Below are 21,485 nucleotides of genomic sequence, written 5' to 3'. Positions count from 1 at the left end.
TCTGTCCTTACTCTCTCTGTTTTCATCTCCCTTCCCTCTGTCCTTACTATCTCTGTTTTCATCTGTCTTCCCTCTGTCCTTACTCTCTCTGTTTTCATCTCTCTTTATTTTGTCCTTTCTATATCTACAGTCTTCTTGTTTTGGATAGTTTAGTTGTTCGGATGTATGGATCAGTGAGTGTAATGTAGTGTGACGTTGCCCCTAGTCGCATATCTTGGGGTCAGTTTAGCACTTCCCCCACTAATGGTTAAGATTAGGATTGGGTAAAGGGAAGCTGATCCTAGATCTGTATGTGTTCTTATATTCAGCTACTTCCATCTCTCCTCTCCAGGTTCCTCTGCCTCTTTTAGCCTCCCTAACTCTGGGGACATGTTCATGAGCATGCAGAGTCTGAATGGGGCCTCTTACCAGGGGGCTCAAGTCGGAGCTAATGTGCAGTCACAGGTAGGTCAGGGTGAGAGGTCAGGAAGAGAGGTCAGGGTGAGAGGCTTACTTAAGGGTCACATACTATTGACTGTACTAGGTTTGGGGTCAATACCCTTTAAAAAAAAAATTGGAGTCATTCCATGAATTGGAATAATGGAGACAATTTGGCCTTCACTTCCTCTGAGGATTTCGTTGAATTCATGGAATGATTTTGAGTTTGAATGAGATTGGACTTCAACTCAAAACTGTAGCAATTCATTGATAGTCGACTGGTAATGTCCAGTCTGGGTACGGCAGGACATTATACTGTAGGTTATGCAGCTTGATTATTTATTCTCTTAGAAGGTGTTCGTCAGGTGTAAGAAATATGGCTTTAGATATTATAGACCTTTTGACATATTTCTGTATTTCTATATGACAGTATATTGTAGATTACAGGTTCTGTTATTTGAGAAGGTAGAGTGTCTGGCTTTGACTTGAGCTCTTGGGCTGGGATTCCCCACTTTCTTTACTTACCTGTCCCGTGTCTGTTCTGTACTGTCCCATGTCTGTTCTATACTGTCCTATGTCTGTTCTTTACTGTCCCGTGTCTGTTCTGTACTGTCCCGTGTCTGTTCTGTTCTGTACTGTCCCATGTCTGTTCTTTACTGTCCCGTGTCTGTTCTGTTCTATACTGTCCTATGTCTGTTCTTTACTGCCCCGTGTCTGTTCTGTACTGTCCCGTGTCTGTTCTGTTCTATACTGCCCCATGTCTGTTCTGTTCTTTACTGTCCCATGTCTGTTCTGTTCTTTACTGTCCCATCTCTGTTCTTTACTGTCCCATGTCTGTTCTTTACTGTCCCATGTCTGTTCTTTACTGTCCCGTGTTTGTTCTTTACTGTCCCATGTCTGTTCTTTACTGTCCATGTCTGTTCTTTACTGTCTCATGTGTGTTCTCTACTGTCCCATGTCTGTTCTATACTGTCCCATGTCTGTTCTTTACTTTACTGTCTCATGTCTGTTCTCTACTGTCCCATGTCTGTTCTTTACTGTCCCATGTCTGTTCTTTACTGTCTCATGTCTGTTCTTTATTTTACTGTCCCATGTCTGTTCTTTACTCTCCCATGTCTGTTCTTTACTCTCCCATGTCTGTTCTTTACTGTCTCATGTCTGTTCTTTACTGTCCCATGTCTGTTCTTTACTTTACTGTCCCATGTCTGTTCTTTACTGTCCCATGTCTGTTCTATACTGTCCCATGTCTGTTCTTTACTGTCCCATGTCTGTTCTTTACTGTCCCATGTCTGTTCTGTTCTATACTGTCCCATGTCTGTTCTTTACTGTCCCGTGTCTGTTCTGTTCTATACTGTCCCATGTCTGTTCTTTACTGTCCCATGTCTGGTCTGTTCTATACTGTCCCATGTCTGTTCTTTACTGTCCCATGTCTGTTCTTTACTGTCCCAATTATGTTCTTTACTGTCCCATGTCTGGTCTGTTCTATACTGTCCCATATCTGTTCTATACTGTCCCATGTCTGTTCTTTACTGTCCCAATTCTGTTCTTTACTGTCCCATGTCTGGTCTGTTCTATACTGTCCCATGTCTGTTCTTTACTGTCCCATGTCTGTTCTTTACTGTCTCATGTGTGTTCTTTACTGTCCCATGTCTGGTCTGTTCTATACTGTCCCATGTCTGTTCTCTACTGTCCCATGTCTGTTCTTTACTGTCTCATGTGTGTTCTCTACTGTCCCATGTCTGTTCTTTACTGTCCCATGTCTGTTCTATACTGTCCCATGTCTGTTCTTTACTTTACTGTCCCGTGTCTGTTCTTTACTGTCCCATGACTGTTCTTTACTGTCCCATGTCTGTTCTTTACTGCCCCATGTCTGGTCTGTTCTATACTGTCCCATGTCTGTTCTATACTGTCTCATATCTGTTCTATACTGTCCTATGTCTGTTCTTTACTGTCCCGTGTCTGTTCTGTACTGTCCCGTGTCTGTTCTGTTCTATACTGTCCCATGTCTGTTCTTTACTGTCCCGTGTCTGTTCTATACTGCCCCATGTCTGTTCTGTTCTTTACTGTCCCATGTCTGTTCTGTTCTTTACTGTCCCATGTCTGTTCTTTACTGTCCCATCTCTGTTCTATACTGTCCCATCTCTGTTCTTTTCTGTCCCATCTCTGTTCTTTACTGTCCCATGTCTGTCCTTTACTGTCCCATGTCTGTTCTTTACTGTCCCGTGTTTGTTCTTTACTGTCCCATGTCTGTTCTTTACTGTCCATGTCTGTTCAATACTGTCCCATGTCTGTTCTTTACTGTCCCATGTCTGTTCTTTACTGTCTCATGTGTGTTCTCTACTGTCCCATGTCTGTTCTATACTGTCCCATGTCTGTTCTTTATTTTACTGTCCCATGTTTGTTCTATACTCTCCCATGTCTGTTCTTTACTCTCCCATGTCTGTTCTTTACTGTCTCATGTCTGTTCTTTACTGTCCCATGTCTGTTCTTTACTTTACTGTCCCATCTCTGTTCTTTTCTGTCCCATCTCTGTTCTTTACTGTCCCATGTCTGTCCTTTACTGTCCCATGTCTGTTCTTTACTGTCCCGTGTTTGTTCCTTACTGTCCCATGTCTGTTCTTTACTGTCCATGTCTGTTCAATACTGTCCCATGTCTGTTCTTTACTGTCCCATGTCTGTTCTTTACTGTCTCATGTGTGTTCTCTACTGTCCCATGTCTGTTCTATACTGTCCCATGTCTGTTCTTTATTTTACTGTCCCATGTTTGTTCTTTACTCTCCCATGTCTGTTCTTTACTCTCCCATGTCTGTTCTTTACTGTCTCATGTCTGTTCTTTACTGTCCCATGTCTGTTCTTTACTTTACTGTCCCATGTCTGTTCTATACTGTCTCATATCTGTTCTTTACTGTCCCATGTCTGTTCTTTACTTTACTGTCCCGTGTCTGTTCTGTTCTATACTGTCCCGTGTCTGTTCTGTTCTATACTGTCCCATGTCTGTTCTTTACTGTCCCGTGTCTGTTCTGTTCTATACTGTCCCATGTCTGTTTTTTTCTGTCCCATGTCTGTTCTGTTCTATACTGTCCCGTGTCTGTTCTGTTCTATACTGTCACATGTCTGTTCTGTTCTATACTGTCCCATGTCTGTTCTTTACTGTCCCGTGTCTGTTCTGTTCTATACTGTCCCATGTCTGTTCTTTACTGTCCCATGTCTGGTCTGTTCTATACTGTCCCATGTCTGTTCTTTACTGTCCCATGTCTGTTCTTTACTGTCCCAATTCTGTTCTTTACTGTCCCATGTCTGGTCTGTTCTATACTGTCCCATGTCTGTTCTATACTGTCCCATGTCTGTTCTTTACTGTCCCAATTCTGTTATTTACTGTCCCATGTCTGGTCTGTTCTATACTGTCCCATGTCTGTTCTTTACTGTCCCATGTCTGTTCTTTACTGTCGCATGTGTGTTCTTTACTGTCCCATGTCTGGTCTGTTCTATACTGTCCCATGTCTGTTCTTTACTGTCCCATGTCTGTTCTTTACTGTCTCATGTGTGTTCTCTACTGTCCCATGTCTGTTCTTTACTGTCCCATGTCTGTTATATACTGTCCCATGTCTGTTCTTTACTTTACTGTCTCATGTCTGTTCTATACTGTCCCATGTCTGTTCTATACTGTCCCATGTCTTGTCCCATGTATGTTCTTTACTGTCCCATGACTGTTCTGTACTGTCTCATGTCTGTTCTTTACTGTCCCGTGTCTGTTCTGTTCTATACTGTCCCATGTCTGTTCTTTACTGTCCCGTGTCTGTTCTGTTCTATTCTGTCCCATGTCTGTTCTGTTCTAAACTGTCACATGTCTGTTCTGTTCTATACTGTCCCATGTCTGTTCTTTACTGTCCCGTGTTTGTTCTGTTTTATACTGTCCCATGTCTGTTCTTTACTGTCCCGTGTCTGTTCTGTTCTATTCTGTCCCATGTCTGTTCTTTACTGTCCCATGCCTGTTCTGTTCTATACTGTCCCGTGTCTGTTCTGTTCTATAATGTCCCATGTCTGTTCTTTACTGTCCCGTGTCTGTTCTGTTCTATACTGTCCCATGTCTGTTCTTTACTGTCCCATGTCTGTTCTGTTCTATACTGTCCCGTGTCTGTTCTGATCTATACTGTCCCATGTCTGTTCTTTACTTTACTGTCCCATCGCTGTTCTATACTGTCCCATGTCTGTTCTTTACTGTCCCATGTCTGTTCTTTACTGTCCCATGTCTGTTCTATACTGTCCCATCTCTGTTCTATACTGTCTCATGTCTGTTCTTTACTGTCCCATGTCTGGTCTGTTCTATACTGTCCCATGCCTGTTCTTTACTGTCCCAATTCTGTTCTTTACTGTCCCATGTCTGGTCTTTACTGTCCCATGTCTGTTCTATACTGTCCCATGTCTGTTCTTTACTTTACTGTCTCATGTCTGTTCTATACTGTCCCATGTCTGTTCTTTACTGTCCCATGTCTGTTCTTTACTGTCCCATGTCTGGTCTGTTCTATACTGTCCCATGTCTGTTCTATACTGTCCCATGTCTGTTCTTTACTGTCTCATGTGTGTTCTCTACTGTCCCATATCTGTTCTTTACTGTCCCATGTCTGTTCTATACTGTCCCATGTCTGTTCTTTACTTTACTGTCTCATGTCTGTTCTATACTGTCCCATGTCTTGTCCCATGTCTGTTCTTTACTGTCCCATGACTGTTCTTTACTGTCCCAATTCTCTTCTTTACTGTCCCATGTCTGGTCTGTTCTATACTGTCCCATGTCTGTTCTTTACTGTCCCATGTCTGTTCTTTACTGTCCCATGTCTGTTCTTTACTGTCCCATGTCTGGTCTGTTCTATACTGTCCCATGTCTGTTCTTTACTGTCCCATGTCTGTTCTTTACTGTCTCATGTGTGTTCTCTACTGTCCCATGTCTGTGCTTTACTGTCCCATGTCTGTTCTATACTGTCCCATGTCTGTTCTTTACTTTACTGTCTCATGTCTGTTCTATACTGTCCCATGTCTGTTCTTTACTGTATCATGTCTCTTCTTTACTGTCCCATGTCTGTTCTTTACTTTACTGTCCCATGTCTGTTCTTTACTGTCCCATGTCTGTTCTATACTTTCTCATATCTGTTCTTTACTGACCCATGTCTGTTCTTTACTTTAATATCCCATGTCTGTTCTTTACTGTCTCATATCTGTTCTTTACTGTCTCATATCTGTTCTTTACAGTCCCATGTCTGTTCTTTACTCTCCCATGTCTGTTCTTTACTCTCCCATGTCTGTTCTTTACTGTCTCATGTCTGTTCTTTACTGTCCCATGTCTGTTCTTTACTTTACTGTCCCATGTCTGTTCTTTACTGTCCCATGTCTGTTCTCTACTGTCCCATGTCTGTTCTTTACTGTCCCATGTCTGTTCTATACTGTCCCATGTCTGTTCTTTACTTTACTGTCTCATGTCTGTTCTATACTGTCCCATGTCTGTTCTTTACTGTATCATGTCTCTTCTTTACTGTCCCATGTCTGTTCTTTACTTTACTGTCCCATGTCTGTTCTTTACTGTCCCATGTCTGTTCTATACTTTCTCATATCTGTTCTTTACTGACCCATGTCTGTTCTTTACTTTAATATCCCATGTCTGTTCTTTACTGTCTCATATCTGTTCTTTACTGTCTCATATCTGTTCTTTACAGTCCCATGTCTGTTCTATACTTTCTCATATCTGTTCTTTACTGACCCATGTCTGTTCTTTACTGTCTCATATCTGTTCTTTACTGTCTCATGTCTGTTCTTTACTGTTCCATGTTTGTTCTTTACTGTCCCATGTCTGTTCTTTACTGTCCCATGTATGTTCTTTACTGTCTCATGTCTGTTCTTTACTGTCCCATGTCTGTTCTGTTCTATACTGTCCCATGTCTGTTCTTTACTGTCTCATGTCTGTTCATTACTGTCCCATGTCTGTTCTTTACTTTACTGTCCCATGTCTGTTCTTTACTGTCTCATGTCTGTTCTGTTCTATACTGTCCCATGTCTGTTCTTTACTGTCCCATGTCTGTTCTTTACTCTCCCATGTCTGTTCTTTACTCTCCCATGTCTGTTCTTTACTCTCCCATGTCTGTTCTTTACTGTCTCATGTCTGTTCTATACTGTCCCATGTCTGTTCTTTACTGTCTCATGTCTGTTCTTTACTGTCCCATGTCTGTTCTTTACTCTCCCATGTCTGTTCTTTACTGTCTCATGTCTGTTCTTTACTGTCCCATGTCTGTTCTATACTGTCGCATGTCTGTTCAATACTGTCCCATGTCTGTTCTTTACTGTCCCATGTCTGTTCTTTACTGTCCCATGTCTGTTCTTTACTGTCTCATGTCTGTTCTTTACTGTCCCATGTCTGGTCTTTACTGTCCCATGTCTGTTCTATACTGTCCCATGTCTGTTCTTTACTGTCCCATGTCTGTTCTTTACTGTCCCATGTCTGTTCTTTACTGTCACATGTCTGTTCTTTACTGTCCCATGTCTTTTCTTTACTTTACTGTCCCTTGTCTGTTCTTTACTTTACTGTCTCATATCTGTTCTTTACTGTCCCATGTCTGTTCTTTACTTTACTGTCTCATATCTGTTCTTTACTGTCCCATGTCTGTTCTTTTCTCTCCCATGTCTCTTCTTTACTGTCCCAATTCTGTTCTTTACTGTCCCATGTCTTTTCTATACTGTCCAATGTCTGTTCTTTACTGTCCCATGTCTGTTCTTTACTGTCCCATGTCTGTTCTATACTGTCCAATGTCTGTTCTTTACTGTCCCATGTCTGTTCTTTAGTGTGTCCCATGTCTGTTCTTTACTGTCCCAAGTCTGTTCTTTACTGTCACATGTCTGTTCTTTACTGTCCCATGTCTGTTCTTTATTTTACTGTCTCATGTCTGTTCTTTACTGTCCCATGTCTGTTCTTTACTGTCCCATGTCTGTTCATTACTTTACTGTCCCATGTCAGCTCTTTACTGTCCCATGTCTGTTCTTTACTCGCCCATGTCTGTTCTTTACTGTCCCGTGTCTGTCCTGTTCTATACTGTCCCATGTCTGTTCTTTACTGTCCCGTGTCTGTTCTGTACTGTCCCGTGTCTGTTCTGTTCTATACTGTCCCATGTCTGTTCTGTTCTTTACTGTCCCATGTCTGTTCTGTTCTATACTGTCCCATCTCTGTTCTTTACTGTCCCATCTCTGTTCTTTCGTGTCCCATCTATGTCCTTTACTGTCCATGTCTGTTCTATACTGTCCCATGTCTGTTCTATACTGTCCCATGTCTGTTCTTTACTGTCTCATGTCTGTTCTTTACTGTCTCATGTGTGTTCTCTACTGTCCCATGTATGTTCTATACTGTCCCATGTCTGTTCTTTACTCTCCCATGTCTGTTCTTTACTGTCCCATGTCTGTTCTGTTTTATACTGTCCCATGTCTGTTCTGTTCTAGACTGTCCCTTGTCTGTTCTTTACTGTCCCATGTCTGTTCTTTACTGTCCCATGTCTGTTATTTTCTGTCCCATGTCTGTTCTTTACTGTCTCATGTCTGTTCTTTACTGTCCCATGTCTGTTCTATACTGTCGCATGTCTGTTCAATACTGTCCCATGTCTGTTCTTTACTGTCCCTTGTCTGTTCTTTACTGTCCCATGTCTGTTCTTTACTGTCCCATGTCTGTTCTTTTCTGTCCCATGTCTGTTCTTTACTGTCTCATGTCTGTTCTTTACTGTCCCATGTCTGTTCTATACTGTCGCATGTCTGTTCAATACTGTCCCATGTCTGTTCTTTACTGTCCCATGTCTGTTCTTTACTGTCCCATGTCTGTTCTTTACTGTCTCATGTCTGTTCTTTACTGTCCCATGTCTGGTCTTTACTGTCCCATGTCTGTTCTATACTGTCCCATGTCTGTTCTTTACTGTCCCATGTCTGTTCTTTACTGTCCCATGTCTGTTCTTTACTGTCCCATGTCTTTTCTTTACTTTACTGTCTCATGTCTGTTCTTTACTGTCCCATGTCTGTTCTTTACTGTCCCATGTCTGTTCATTACTTTACTGTCCCATGTCAGCTCTTTACTGTCCCATGTCTGTTCTTTACTCTCCCATGTCTGTTCTTTACTGTCCCGTGTCTGTCCTGTTCTATACTGTCCCATGTCTGTTCTTTACTGTCCCGTGTCTGTTCTGTACTGTCCCGTGTCTGTTCTGTTCTATACTGTCCCATGTCTGTTCTGTTCTTTACTGTCCCATGTCTGTTCTGTTCTATACTGTCCCATCTCTGTTCTTTACTGTCCCATGTCTGTTCTTTATTTTACTGTCTCATGTCTGTTCTTTACTGTCCCATGTCTGTTCTTTACTGTCCCATGTCTGTTCATTACTTTACTGTCCCATGTCAGCTCTTTACTGTCCCATGTCTGTTCTTTACTCTCCCATGTCTGTTCTTTACTGTCCCGTGTCTGTCCTGTTCTATACTGTCCCATGTCTGTTCTTTACTGTCCCGTGTCTGTTCTGTACTGTCCCGTGTCTGTTCTGTTCTATACTGTCCCATGTCTGTTCTGTTCTTTACTGTCCCATGTCTGTTCTGTTCTATACTGTCCCATCTCTGTTCTTTACTGTCCCATCTCTGTTCTTTCGTGTCCCATCTATGTCCTTTACTGTCCATGTCTGTTCTATACTGTCCCATGTCTGTTCTATACTGTCCCATGTCTGTTCTTTACTGTCTCATGTCTGTTCTTTACTGTCTCATGTGTGTTCTCTACTGTCCCATGTATGTTCTATACTGTCCCATGTCTGTTCTTTACTCTCCCATGTCTGTTCTTTACTGTCCCATGTCTGTTCTGTTTTATACTGTCCCATGTCTGTTCTGTTCTAGACTGTCCCTTGTCTGTTCTTTACTGTCCCATGTCTGTTCTTTACTGTCCCATGTCTGTTCTTTTCTGTCCCATGTCTGTTCTTTACTGTCTCATGTCTGTTCTTTACTGTCCCATGTCTGTTCTATACTGTCGCATGTCTGTTCAATACTGTCCCATGTCTGTTCTTTACTGTCCCTTGTCTGTTCTTTACTGTCCCATGTCTGTTCTTTACTGTCCCATGTCTGTTCTTTACTGTCCCATGTCTGTTCTTTACTGTCCCATGTCTGTTCTTTACTGTCCCATGTCTTTTCTTTACTTTACTGTCTCATGTCTGTTCTTTACTGTCCCATGTCTGTTCTTTACTGTCCCATGTCTGTTCATTACTTTACTGTCCCATGTCAGCTCTTTACTGTCCCATGTCTGTTCTTTACTCTCCCATGTCTGTTCTTTACTGTCCCGTGTCTGTCCTGTTCTATACTGTCCCATGTCTGTTCTTTACTGTCCCGTGTCTGTTCTGTACTGTCCCGTATCTTTTCTGTTCTATACTGTCCCATGTCTGTTCTGTTCTTTACTGTCCCATGTCTGTTCTGTTCTATACTGTCCCATCTCTGTTCTTTACTGTCCCATCTCTGTTCTTTCGTGTCCCATCTATGTCCTTTACTGTCCATGTCTGTTCTATACTGTCCCATGTCTGTTCTATACTGTCCCATGTCTGTTCTTTACTGTCTCATGTCTGTTCTTTACTGTCTCATGTGTGTTCTCTACTGTCCCATGTATGTTCTATACTGTCCCATGTCTGTTCTTTACTGTCCCATGTCTGTTCTGTTTTATACTGTCCCATGTCTGTTCTGTTTTATACTGTCCCATGTCTGTTCTGTTCTAGACTGTCCCTTGTCTGTTCTTTACTGTCCCATGTCTGTTCTTTACTGTCCCATGTCTGTTCTTTTCTGTCCAATGTCTGTTCTTTACTGTCTCATGTCTGTTCTTTACTGGCCCATGTCTGTTCTATACTGTCGCATGTCTGTTCAATACTGTCCCATGTCTGTTCTTTACTGTCCCTTGTCTGTTCTTTACTGTCCCATGTCTGTTCTTTACTGTCCCATGTCTGTTCTTTTCTGTCCCATGTCTGTTCTTTACTGTCTCATGTCTGTTCTTTACTGTCCCATGTCTGTTCTATACTGTCGCATGTCTGTTCAATACTGTCCCATGTCTGTTCTTTACTGTCCCATGTCTGTTCTTTACTGTCCCATGTCTGTTCTTTACTGTCTCATGTCTGTTCTTTAATGTCCCATGTCTGGTCTTTACTGTCCCATGTCTGTTCTATACTGTCCCATGTCTGTTCTTTACTGTCCCATGTCTGTTCTTTACTGTCCCATGTCTGTTCTTTACTGTCCCATGTCTTTTCTTTACTTTACTGTCCCATGTCTGTTCTTTACTTTACTGTCTCATATCTGTTCTTTACTGTCCCATGTCTGTTCTTTACTTTACTGTCTCATATCTGTTCTTTACTGTCCCATGTCTGTTCTTTTCTCTCCCATGTCTCTTCTTTACTGTCCCAATTCTGTTCTTTACTGTCCCATGTCTGTTCTATACTGTCCAATGTCTGTTCTTTACTTTCCCATGTCTGTTCTTTACTGTCCCAAGTCTTTTCTTTACTGTCACATGTCTGTTCTTTACTGTCCCATGTCTGTTCTTTATTTTACTGTCTCATGCCTGTTCTTTACTGTCCCATGTCTGTTCTTTACTGTCCCATGTCTGTTCATTACTTTACTGTCCCATGTCAGCTCTTTACTGTCCCATGTCTGTTCTTTACTCTCCCATGTCTGTTCTTTACTGTCCCGTGTCTGTCCTGTTCTATACTGTCCCATGTCTGTTCTTTACTGTCCCGTGTCTGTTCTGTACTGTCCCGTGTCTGTTCTGTTCTATACTGTCCCATGTCTGTTCTGTTCTTTACTGTCCCATGTCTGTTCTGTTCTATACTGTCCCATCTCTGTTCTTTACTGTCCCATCTCTGTTCTTTCGTGTCCCATCTATGTCCTTTACTGTCCATGTCTGTTCTATACTGTCCCATGTCTGTTCTATACTGTCTCATGTCTGTTCTTTACTGTCTCATGTCTGTTCTTTACTGTCTCATGTGTGTTCTCTACTGTCCCATGTATGTTCTATACTGTCCCATGTCTGTTCTTTACTTTACTGTCTCATGTCTGTTCTCTACTGTCCCATGTCTGTTCTTTACTGTCCCATGTCTGTTCTTTACTGTCCCATGTCTGTTCTTTACTTTACTGTCCCATATCTGTTCTATACTGTCTCATATCTGTTCTTTACTGTCTCATGTCTGTTCTTTACTGTCCCGTGTCTGTTCTATACTGTCCCATGTCTGTTATAAACTGTCCCATGTCTGTTCTTTACTGTCCCATGTCTGTTCTATACTGTCCCATGTCTGTTCTATACTGTCACATGTCTGTTCTGTTCTATACTGTCCCATGTCTGTTCTATACTGTCTCATATCTGTTCTTTACTGTCCCATGTCTGTTCTATACTGTCCCATGTCTGTTCTTTACTGTCTCATGTGTGTTCTCTACTGTCCCATATCTGTTCTTTACTGTCCCATGTCTGTTCTATACTGTCCCATGTCTGTTCTTTACTTTACTGTCTCATGTCTGTTCTATACTGTCCCATGTCTGTTCTTTACTTTACTGTCTCATGTCTGTTCTATACTGTCCCATGTCTGTTCTTTACTGTCTCATGTCTGTTCTTTACTGTCCCATGTCTGTTCTTTACTTTACTGTCCCATGTCTGTTCTATACTTTCTCATATCTGTTCTTTACTGACCCATGTCTGTTCTTTACTTTAATATCCCATGTCTGTTCTTTACTGTCTCATATCTGTTCTTTACTGTCTCATATCTGTTCTTTACAGTCCCATGTCTGTTCTTTACTCTCCCATGTCTGTTCTTTACTCTCCCATGTCTGTTCTTTACTGTCTCATGTCTGTTCTTTACTGTCCCATGTCTGTTCTTTACTTTACTGTCCCATGTCCGTTCTTTACTGTCCCATGTCTGTTCTATACTTTCTCATATCTGTTCTTTACTGACCCATGTCTGTTCTTTACTTTAATATCCCATGTCTGTTCTTTACCTTCTCATATCTGTTCTTTACTGTCTCATGTCTGTTCTTTACTGTTCCATGTTTGTTCTTTACTGTCCCATGTCTGTTCTTTACTGTCCCATGTATGTTCTTTACTGTCTCATGTCTGTTCTTTACTGTCCCATGTCTGTTCTGTTCTATACTGTCCCATGTCTGTTCTTTACTGTCTCATGTCTGTTCATTACTGTCCCATGTCTGTTCTTTACTTTACTGTCCCATGTCTGTTCTTTACTGTCTCATGTCTGTTCTGTTCTATACTGTCCCATGTCTGTTCTTTACTGTCCCATGTCTGTTCTTTACTCTCCCATGTCTGTTCTTTACTGTCCCATGTATGTTCTGTTTTATACTGTCCCATGTCTGTTCTGTTCTAGACTGTCCCTTGTCTGTTCTTTACTGTCCCATGTCTGTTCTTTACTTTACTGTCTCATGTCTGTTCTATACTGTCCCATGTCCTTTACTGTCTCATGTCTGTTCTTTACTGTCCCATGTCTGTTCTTTACTCTCCCATGTCTGTTCTTTACTCTCCCATGTCTGTTCTTTACTGTCTCATGTCTGTTCTTTACTGTCCCATGTCTGTTCTTTACTTTACTGTCCCATGTCTGTTCTTTACTGTCCCATGTCTGTTCTATACTGTCTCATATCTGTTCTTTACTGACCCATGTCTGTTCTTTACTTTAATATCCCATGTCTGTTCTTTACTGTCTCATATCTGTTCTTTACTGTCTCATATCTGTTCTTTACGGTCCCATGTCTGTTCTTTACTGTCTCATGTCTGTTCTTTACTGTTCCATGTTTGTTCTTTACTGTCCCATGTCTGTTCTTTACTGTCCCATATCTGTTCTTTACTGTCTCATGTCTGTTCTTTACTGTCCCATGTCTGTTCTGTTCTATACTGTCCCATGTCTGTTCTTTACTGTCTCATGTCTGTTCATTACTGTCCCATGTCTGTTCTTTACTTTACTGTCCCATGTCTGTTCTTTACTGTCTCATGTCTGTTCTGTTCTATACTGTCCCATGTCTGTTCTTTACTGTCCCATGTCTGTTCTTTACTCTCCCATGTCTGTTCTTTACTGTCCCATGTCTGTTCTGTTTTATAATGTCCCATGTCTGTTCTGTTCTAGACTGTCCCTTGTCTGTTCTTTACTGTCCCATGTCTGTTCTTTACTGTCCCATGTCTGTTCTTTTCTGTCCCATGTCTGTTCTTTACTGTCTCATGTCTGTTCTTTACTGTCCCATGTCTGTTCTATACTGTCGCATGTCTGTTCAATACTGTCCCATGTCTGTTCTTTACTGTCCCATGTCTGTTCTTTACTGTCCCATGTCTGTTCTTTACTGTCTCATGTCTGTTCTTTACTGTCCCATGTCTGGTCTTTACTGTCCCATGTCTGTTCTATACTGTCCCATGTCTGTTCTTTACTGTCCCATGTCTGTTCTTTACTGTCCCATGTCTGTTCTTTACTGTCCCATGTCTTTTCTTTACTTTACTGTCCCATGTCTGTTCTTTACTTTACTGTCTCATATCTGTTCTTTACTGTCCCATGTCTGTTCTTTACTTTACTGTCTCATATCTGTTCTTTACAGTCCCATGTCTGTTCTTTTCTCTCCCATGTCTCTTCTTTACTGTCCCAATTCTGTTCTTTACTGTCCCATGTCTGTTCTATACTGTCCAATGTCTGTTCTTTACTGTCCCATGTCTGTTCTTTACTGTCCCATGTCTGTTCTATACTGTCCAATGTCTGTTCTTTACTGTCCCATGTCTGTTCTTTAGTGTGTCCCATGTCTGTTCTTTACTGTCCCAAGTCTGTTCTTTACTGTCCCGTGTCTGTCCTGTTCTATACTGTCCCATGTCTGTTCTTTACTGTCCCGTGTCTGTTCTGTACTGTCCCGTGTCTGTTCTGTTCTATACTGTCCCATGTCTGTTCTGTTCTTTACTGTCCCATGTCTGTTCTGTTCTATACTGTCCCATCTCTGTTCTTTACTGTCCCATCTCTGTTCTTTCGTGTCCCATGTCTGTTCTTTACTGTCACATGTCTGTTCTTTACTGTCTCATGTCTGTTCTTTACTGTCCCATGTCTGTTCTTTACTGTCACATGTCTGTTCTTTACTTTACTGTCCCATATCTGTTCTATACTGTCTCATATCTGTTCTTTACTGTCTCATGTCTGTTCTATACTGTCCCATGTCTGTTATATACTGTCCCATGTCTGTTCTTTACTGTCCCATGTCTGTTCTATACTGTCCCATGTCTGTTCTATACTGTCACATGTCTGTTCTGTTCTATACTGTCCCATGTCTGTTCTATACTGTCTCATATCTGTTCTTTACTGTCTCATGTCTGTTCTTTACTGTCCCGTGTCTGTTCTGATCTATACTGTCCCGTGTCTGTTCTGATCTATACTGTCCCATGTCTGTTCTTTACTTTACTGTCCCATCTCTGTTCTATACTGTCCCATGTCTGTTCTTTACTGTCCCATGTCTGTTTTTTACTGTCCCATGTCTGTTCTATACTTTCCCATCTCTGTTCTATACTGTCTCATGTCTGTTCTTTACTGTCCCATGTCTGTTCTATACTGTCTCATGTCTGTTCTTTACCTTCCCATGTCTGGTCTGTTCTATACTGTCCCATGTCTGTTCTTTACTGTCCCATGTCTGTTCTTTACTGTCCCATGTCTGTTCTTTACTGTCCCATGTCTGTTGTGTTCTCTACTGTCCCATGTCTGTTCTTTACTGTCCCATGTCTGTTCTTTACTGTCCCATGTCTGTTCTTTACTGTCCCATGTCTGGTCTGTTCTATACTGTCCCATGTCTGTTCTATACTGTCCAATGTCTGTTCTTTACTGTCCCATGTCTGTTCTTTAGTGTGTCCCATGTCTGTTCTTTACTGTCCCAAGTCTGTTCTTTACTGTCACATGTCTGTTCTTTACTGTCCCATGTCTGTTCTTTATTTTACTGTCTCATGTCTGTTCTTTACTGTCCCATGTCTGTTCTTTACTGTCCCATGTCTGTTCATTACTTTACTGTCCCATGTCAGCTCTTTACTGTCCCATGTCTGTTCTTTACTCTCCCATGTCTGTTCTTTACTGTCCCGTGTCTGTCCTGTTCTATACTGTCCCATGTCTGTTCTTTACTGTCCCGTGTCTGTTCTGTACTGTCCCGTGTCTGTTCTGTTCTATACTGTCCCATGTCTGTTCTGTTCTTTACTGTCCCATGTCTGTTCTGTTCTATACTGTCCCATCTCTGTTCTTTACTGTCCCATCTCTGTTCTTTCGTGTCCCATCTATGTCCTTTACTGTCCATGTCTGTTCTATACTGTCCCATGTCTGTTCTATACTGTCCCATGTCTGTTCTTTACTGTCTCATGTCTGTTCTTTACTGTCTCATGTGTGTTCTCTACTGTCCCATGTATGTTCTATACTGTCCCATGTCTGTTCTTTACTTTACTGTCTCATGTCTGTTCTCTACTGTCCCATGTCTGTTCTTTACTGTCCCATGTCTGTTCTTTACTGTCACATGTCTGTTCTTTACTTTACTGTCCCATATCTGTTCTATACTGTCTCATATCTGTTCTTTACTGTCTCATGTCTGTTCTATACTGTCCCATGTCTGTTATATACTGTCCCATGTCTGTTCTTTACTGTCCCATGTCTGTTCTATACTGTCCCATGTCTGTTCTATAATGTCACATGTCTGTTCTGTTCTATACTGTCCCATGTCTGTTCTATACTGTCCCGTGTCTGTTCTGATCTATACTGTCCCGTGTCTGTTCTGATCTATACTGTCCCATGTCTGTTCTTTACTTTACTGTCCCATCTCTGTTCTATACTGTCCCATGTCTGTTCTTTACTGTCCCATGTCTGTTTTTTACTGTCCCATGTCTGTTCTATACTTTCCCATCTCTGTTCTATACTGTCTCATGTCTGTTCTTTACTGTCCCATGTCTGTTCTATACTGTCTCATGTCTGTTCTTTACCTTCCCATGTCTGGTCTGTTCTATACTGTCCCATGTCTGTTCTTTACTGTCCCATGTCTGTTCTTTACTGTCCCATGTCTGTTCTGTTCTCTACTGTCCCATGTCTGTTCTTTACTGTCCCATGTCTGTTCTTTACTGTCCCATGTCTGTTCTTTACTGTCCCATGTCTGGTCTGTTCTATACTGTCCCATGTCTGTTCTTTACTTTCCCTTGTCTGTTCTTTACTGTCTCATGTGTGTTCCCTACTGTCCCATGTCTGTTCTTTACTGTCCCATGTCTGTTCTATACTGTCCCATGTCTGTTCTTTACTTTACTGTCTCATGTCTGTTCTATACTGTCCCATGTCTGTTCTTTACTGTCCCATGTTTGTTCTTTACTGTCCCAATTCTGTTCTTTACTGTCCCATGTCTGGTCTGTTCTATACTGTCCCATGTCTGTTCTTTACTGTCCCATGTCTGGTCTGTTCTATATTGTCCCATGTCTGTTCTTTACTGTCCCATGTCTGTTCTTTACTGTCTCATGTGTGTTCTCTACTGCCCCATGTCTGTTCTTTACTGTCCCATGTCTGTTCTATACTGTCCCATGTCTGTTCTTTACTGTCCCATGTCTGTTCTTTACTGTCTCATGTGTGTTCTCTACTGCCCCATGTCTGTTCTTTACTGTCCCATGTCTGTTCTTTACTGTCCCATGTCTGTTCTTTACTGCCCCATGTCTGTTCTTTACTGTCCCATGTCTGTTCTATACTGTCTCATGTCTGTTCTATACTGTCCCATGTCTGTTCTTTACTGTCTCAAGTCTGTTCTTTACTGTCCCATGTCTGTTCTTTACTCTCCCATGTCTATTCTTTACTCTCCCATGTCTATTCTTTACTCTCCCATGTCTGTTCTTTACTGTCCCATGTCTGTTCTTTACTTTACTGTCCCATGTCTGTTCTTTACTGTCCCATGTCTGTTCTATACTGTCTCATATCTGTTCTTTACTGACCCATTTCTGTTCTTTACTTTAATGTCCCATGTCTGTTATTTACTGTCTCATGTCTGTTCTTTACTGTTCCATGTCTGTTCTTTACTGTCCCATGTCTGTTCTTTACTGTCCCATATCTGTTCTTTACTGTCTCATGGCTGTTCTTTACTGTCCCATGTCTGTTCTTTACTTTACTGTCCCATGTCTGTTCTTTACTGTCTCATGTCTGTTCTGTTCTATACTGTCTCATGTCTGTTCTTTACTGTCCCATGTCTGTTCTTTACTGTCTCATGTCTGTTCTGTTCTATACTGTCTCATGTCTGTTCTTTACTGTCCCATGTCTGTTCTTTACTCTCCCATGACTGTTCTTTACTGTCCCATGTCTGTTCCGTTCTATACTGTCCCACGTCTGTTCTGTTCTATACTGTCCCTTGTCTGTTCTTTACTGTCCCATGTCTGTTCTTTACTGTCCCATGTCTGTTCTTTTCTGTCCCATGTCTGTTCTTTACTGTCCCATGTCTGTTCTTTACTGTCCCATGTCTGTTCTTTACTGTGCCATGTCTGTTCTATACTGTTGCATGTCTGTTCTATACTGTCCCATGTCTGTTCTTTACTGTCTCATGTCTGTTCTGTTCTATACTGTCCCATGTCTGTTCTTTACTGTCCCATGTCTGTTCTGTTCTATACTGTCCCATGTCTGTTCTTTACTGTCCCATGTCTGTTCTTTCCTCTTCCATGTCTGTTCTTTACTGTCCCATGTCTGTTCCGTTCTATACTGTCCCATGTCTGTTCTGTTCTATACTGTCCCTTCTCTGTTCTTTACTGTCCCATGTCTGTTCTTTACTGTCCCATGTCTGTTCTTTTCTGTCCCATGTCTGTTCTTTACTGTCCCATGCCTGTTCTTTACTCTCCCATGTCTGTTCTTAACTGTCCCATGTTTGTTCCGTTCTATACTGTCCCATGTCTGTTCTTTACTTTACTGTCTCATGTCTGTTCTCTACTGTCCCATGTCTGTTCTTTACTGTCTCATGTCTGTTCTATACTGTCCCATGTCTGTTTTTTACTGTCCCATGTCTGTTCTTTACTGTCCCATGTCTGTTCTTTACTTTACTGTCCCATGTCTGTTCTATACTGTCTCATATCTGTTCTTAACTGTCTCATGTCTGTTCTTTACTGTCCCGTGTCTGTTCTATACTGTCCCATGTCTGTTCTTTACTGTCCCATGTCTGTTCTTTACTGTCTCATGTCTGTTCTCTACTGTCCCATGTCTGTTCTTTACTGTCTCATGTCTGTTCTATACTGTCCCATGTCTGTTTTTTACTGTCCCATGTCTGTTCTATACTGTCATATGTCTGTTCTGTTCTATACTGTCCCATGTCTGTTCTATACTGTCTCATATCTGTTCTTTACTGTCTCGTGTCTGTTCTTTACTGTCCCGTGTCTGTTCTATTCTATACTGTCACATGTCTGTTCTGTTCTATACTGTCCCATGTCTGTTCTTTACTGTCCCGTGTCTGTTCTGTTCTATACTGTCCCATGTCTGTTCTTTACTGTCCCATGTTTGTTCTGTTCTATACTGTCCCGTGTCTGTTCTGATCTATACTGTCCCGTGTCTGTTCTGATCTATACTGTCCCATGTCTGTTCTTTACTTTACTGTCCCATCTCTGTTCTATACTGTCCCATGTCTGTTCTTTACTGTCCCATGTCTGTTTTTTACTGTCCCATGTCTGTTCTATACTTTCCCATCTCTGTTCTATACTGTCTCATGTCTGTTCTTTACTGTCCCATGTCTGTTCTATACTTTCTCATGTCTGTTCTTTACCTTCCCATGTCTGGTCTGTTCTATACTGTCCCATGTCTGTTCTTTACTGTCCCATGTCTGTTCTTTACTGTCCCATGTCTGTTCTTTACTGTCCCATGTATGTTCTGTTCTCTACTGTCCCATGTCTGTTCTTTACTGTCCCATGTCTGTTCTTTACTGTCCCATGTCTGTTCTTTACTGTCCCATGTCTGGTCTGTTCTATACTGTCCCATGTCTGTTCTTTACTTTCCCTTGTCTGTTCTTTACTGTCTCATATGTGTTCCCTACTGTCCCATGTCTGTTCTTTACTGTCCCATGTCTGTTCTATACTGTCCCATGTCTGTTCTTTACTTTACTGTCTCATGTCTGTTCTATACTGTCCCATGTCTGTTCTATACTGTCCCATGTCTTGTCCCATGTCTGTTCTTTACTGTCCCATGTTTGTTCTTTACTGTCCCAATTCTGTTCTTTACTGTCCCATGTCTGGTCTGTTCTATACTGTCCCATGTCTGTTCTTTACTGTCCCATGTCTGGTCTGTTCTATATTGTCCCATGTCAGTTCTTTACTGTCCCATGTCTGTTCTTTACTGTCTCATGTGTGTTCTCTTCTGCCCCATGTCTGTTCTTTACTGTCCCATGTCTGTTCTATACTGTCCCATGTCTGTTCTTTACTTTACTGTCTCATGTCTGTTCTATACTGTCCCATGTCTGTTCTTTACTGTCTCAAGTCTGTTCTTTACTGTCCCATGTCTGTTCTTTACTCTCCCATGTCTATTCTTTACTCTCCCATGTCTATTCTTTACTCTCCCATGTCTGTTCTTTACTGTCTCATGTCTGTTCTTTACTGTCCCATGTCTGTTCTTTACTTTACTGTCCCATGTCTGTTCTTTACTGTCCCATGTCTGTTCTATACTGTCTCATATCTGTTCTTTACTGACCCATGTCTGTTCTTTACTTTAATGTCCCATGTCTGTTTTTTACTGTCTCATGTCTGTTCTTTACTGTTCCATGTCTGTTCTTTACTGTCCCATGTCTGTTCTTTACTGTCCCATATCTGTTCTTTACTGTCTCATGTCTGTTCTTTACTGTCCCATGTCTGTTCTTTACTTTACTGTCCCATGTCTGTTCTTTACTGTCTCATGTCTGTTCTGTTCTATACTGTCTCATGTCTGTTCTTTACTGTCCCATGTCTGTTCTTTACTCTCCCATGTCTGTTCTTTACTGTCCCATGTCTGTTCCGTTCTATACTGTCCCACGTCTGTTCTGTTCTATACTGTCCCTTGTCTGTTCTTTACTGTCCCATGTCTGTTCTTTACTGTCCCATGTCTGTTCTTTTCTGTCCCATGTCTGTTCTTTACTGTCCCATGTCTGTTCTTTACTGTCCCATGTCTGTTCTTTACTGTCCCATGTCTGTTCTATACTGTCGCATGTCTGTTCTATACTGTCCCATGTCTGTTCTTTACTGTCTCATGTCTGTTCTGTTCTATACTGTCCCATGTCTCTTCTTTACTGTCCCATGTCTGTTCTTTACTCTCCCATGTCTGTTCTTTACTGTCCCATGTCTGTTCCGTTCTATACTGTCTCATGTCTGTTCTGTTCTATACTGTCCCTTCTCTGTTCTTTACTGTCCCATGTCTGTTCTTTACTGTCCCATGTCTGTTCTTTTCTGTCCCATGTCTGTTCTTTACTGTCCCATGTCTGTTCTTTACTCTCCCATGTCTGTTCTTAACTGTCCCATGTTTGTTCCGTTCTATACTGTCCCATGTCTGTTCTTTACTTTACTGTCTCATGTCTGTTCTCTACTGTCCCATGTCTGTTCTTTACTGTCTCATGTCTGTTCTATACTGTCCCATGTCTGTTTTTTACTGTCCCATGTCTGTTCTTTGCTGTCCCATGTCTGTTCTTTACTTTACTGTCCCATGTATGTTCTATACTGTCTCATATCTGTTCTTTACTGTCTAATGTCTGTTCTTTACTGTCCCGTGTCTGTTCTATACTGTCCCATGTCTGTTCTTTACTGTCCCATGTCTGTTCTCTACTGTCCCATGTCTGTTCTTTACTGTCCCATGTCTGTTCTATACTTTCCCATGTCTGTTCTTTACTTTACTGTCTGATGTCTGTTCTATACTGTCCCATGTCTGTTCTTTACTGTCTCATGTCTGTTCTTTACTGTCCCATGTCTGTTCTTTACTCTCCCATGTCTATTCTTTACTCTCCCATGTCTGTTCTTTACTGTCTCATGTCTGTTCTTTACTGTCCCATGTCTGTTCTTTACTTTACTGTCCCATGTCTGTTCTTTACTGTCTCATGTCTGTTCTGTT

At 41.6% G+C, this 21,485-nt stretch overlaps 1 protein-coding gene across 6 annotated transcripts in view; it reads left to right on the top strand.

Moving 5' to 3' along the window:
- LOC110523137 (pre-B-cell leukemia transcription factor 3) overlaps nucleotides 1-21,485 on the top strand; it is a 128,766-nt gene that overhangs the window by 101,817 nt on the left and 5,464 nt on the right. For 4 of the 6 annotated variants that reach the window (XM_036976691.1, XM_036976689.1, XM_036976692.1 and 1 more), the window contains one exon: nucleotides 332-444. The exons of the other annotated variants lie outside the window; for them this stretch is intronic. In XM_036976691.1, the coding sequence (XP_036832586.1) occupies nucleotides 332-444 (113 nt within the window). The remainder of the gene's footprint in view (nucleotides 1-331; nucleotides 445-21,485) is intronic. 6 annotated transcript variants of the gene reach the window in all.

This window comes from Oncorhynchus mykiss, chromosome 5 (assembly GCF_013265735.2).
Source record: "Oncorhynchus mykiss isolate Arlee chromosome 5, USDA_OmykA_1.1, whole genome shotgun sequence".
Classification (NCBI taxonomy): Eukaryota; Metazoa; Chordata; class Actinopteri; order Salmoniformes; family Salmonidae; genus Oncorhynchus; species Oncorhynchus mykiss.
Note: the sequence above shows the minus strand (reverse complement) of the source record. Positions and strands in the feature narration are given on the sequence as shown.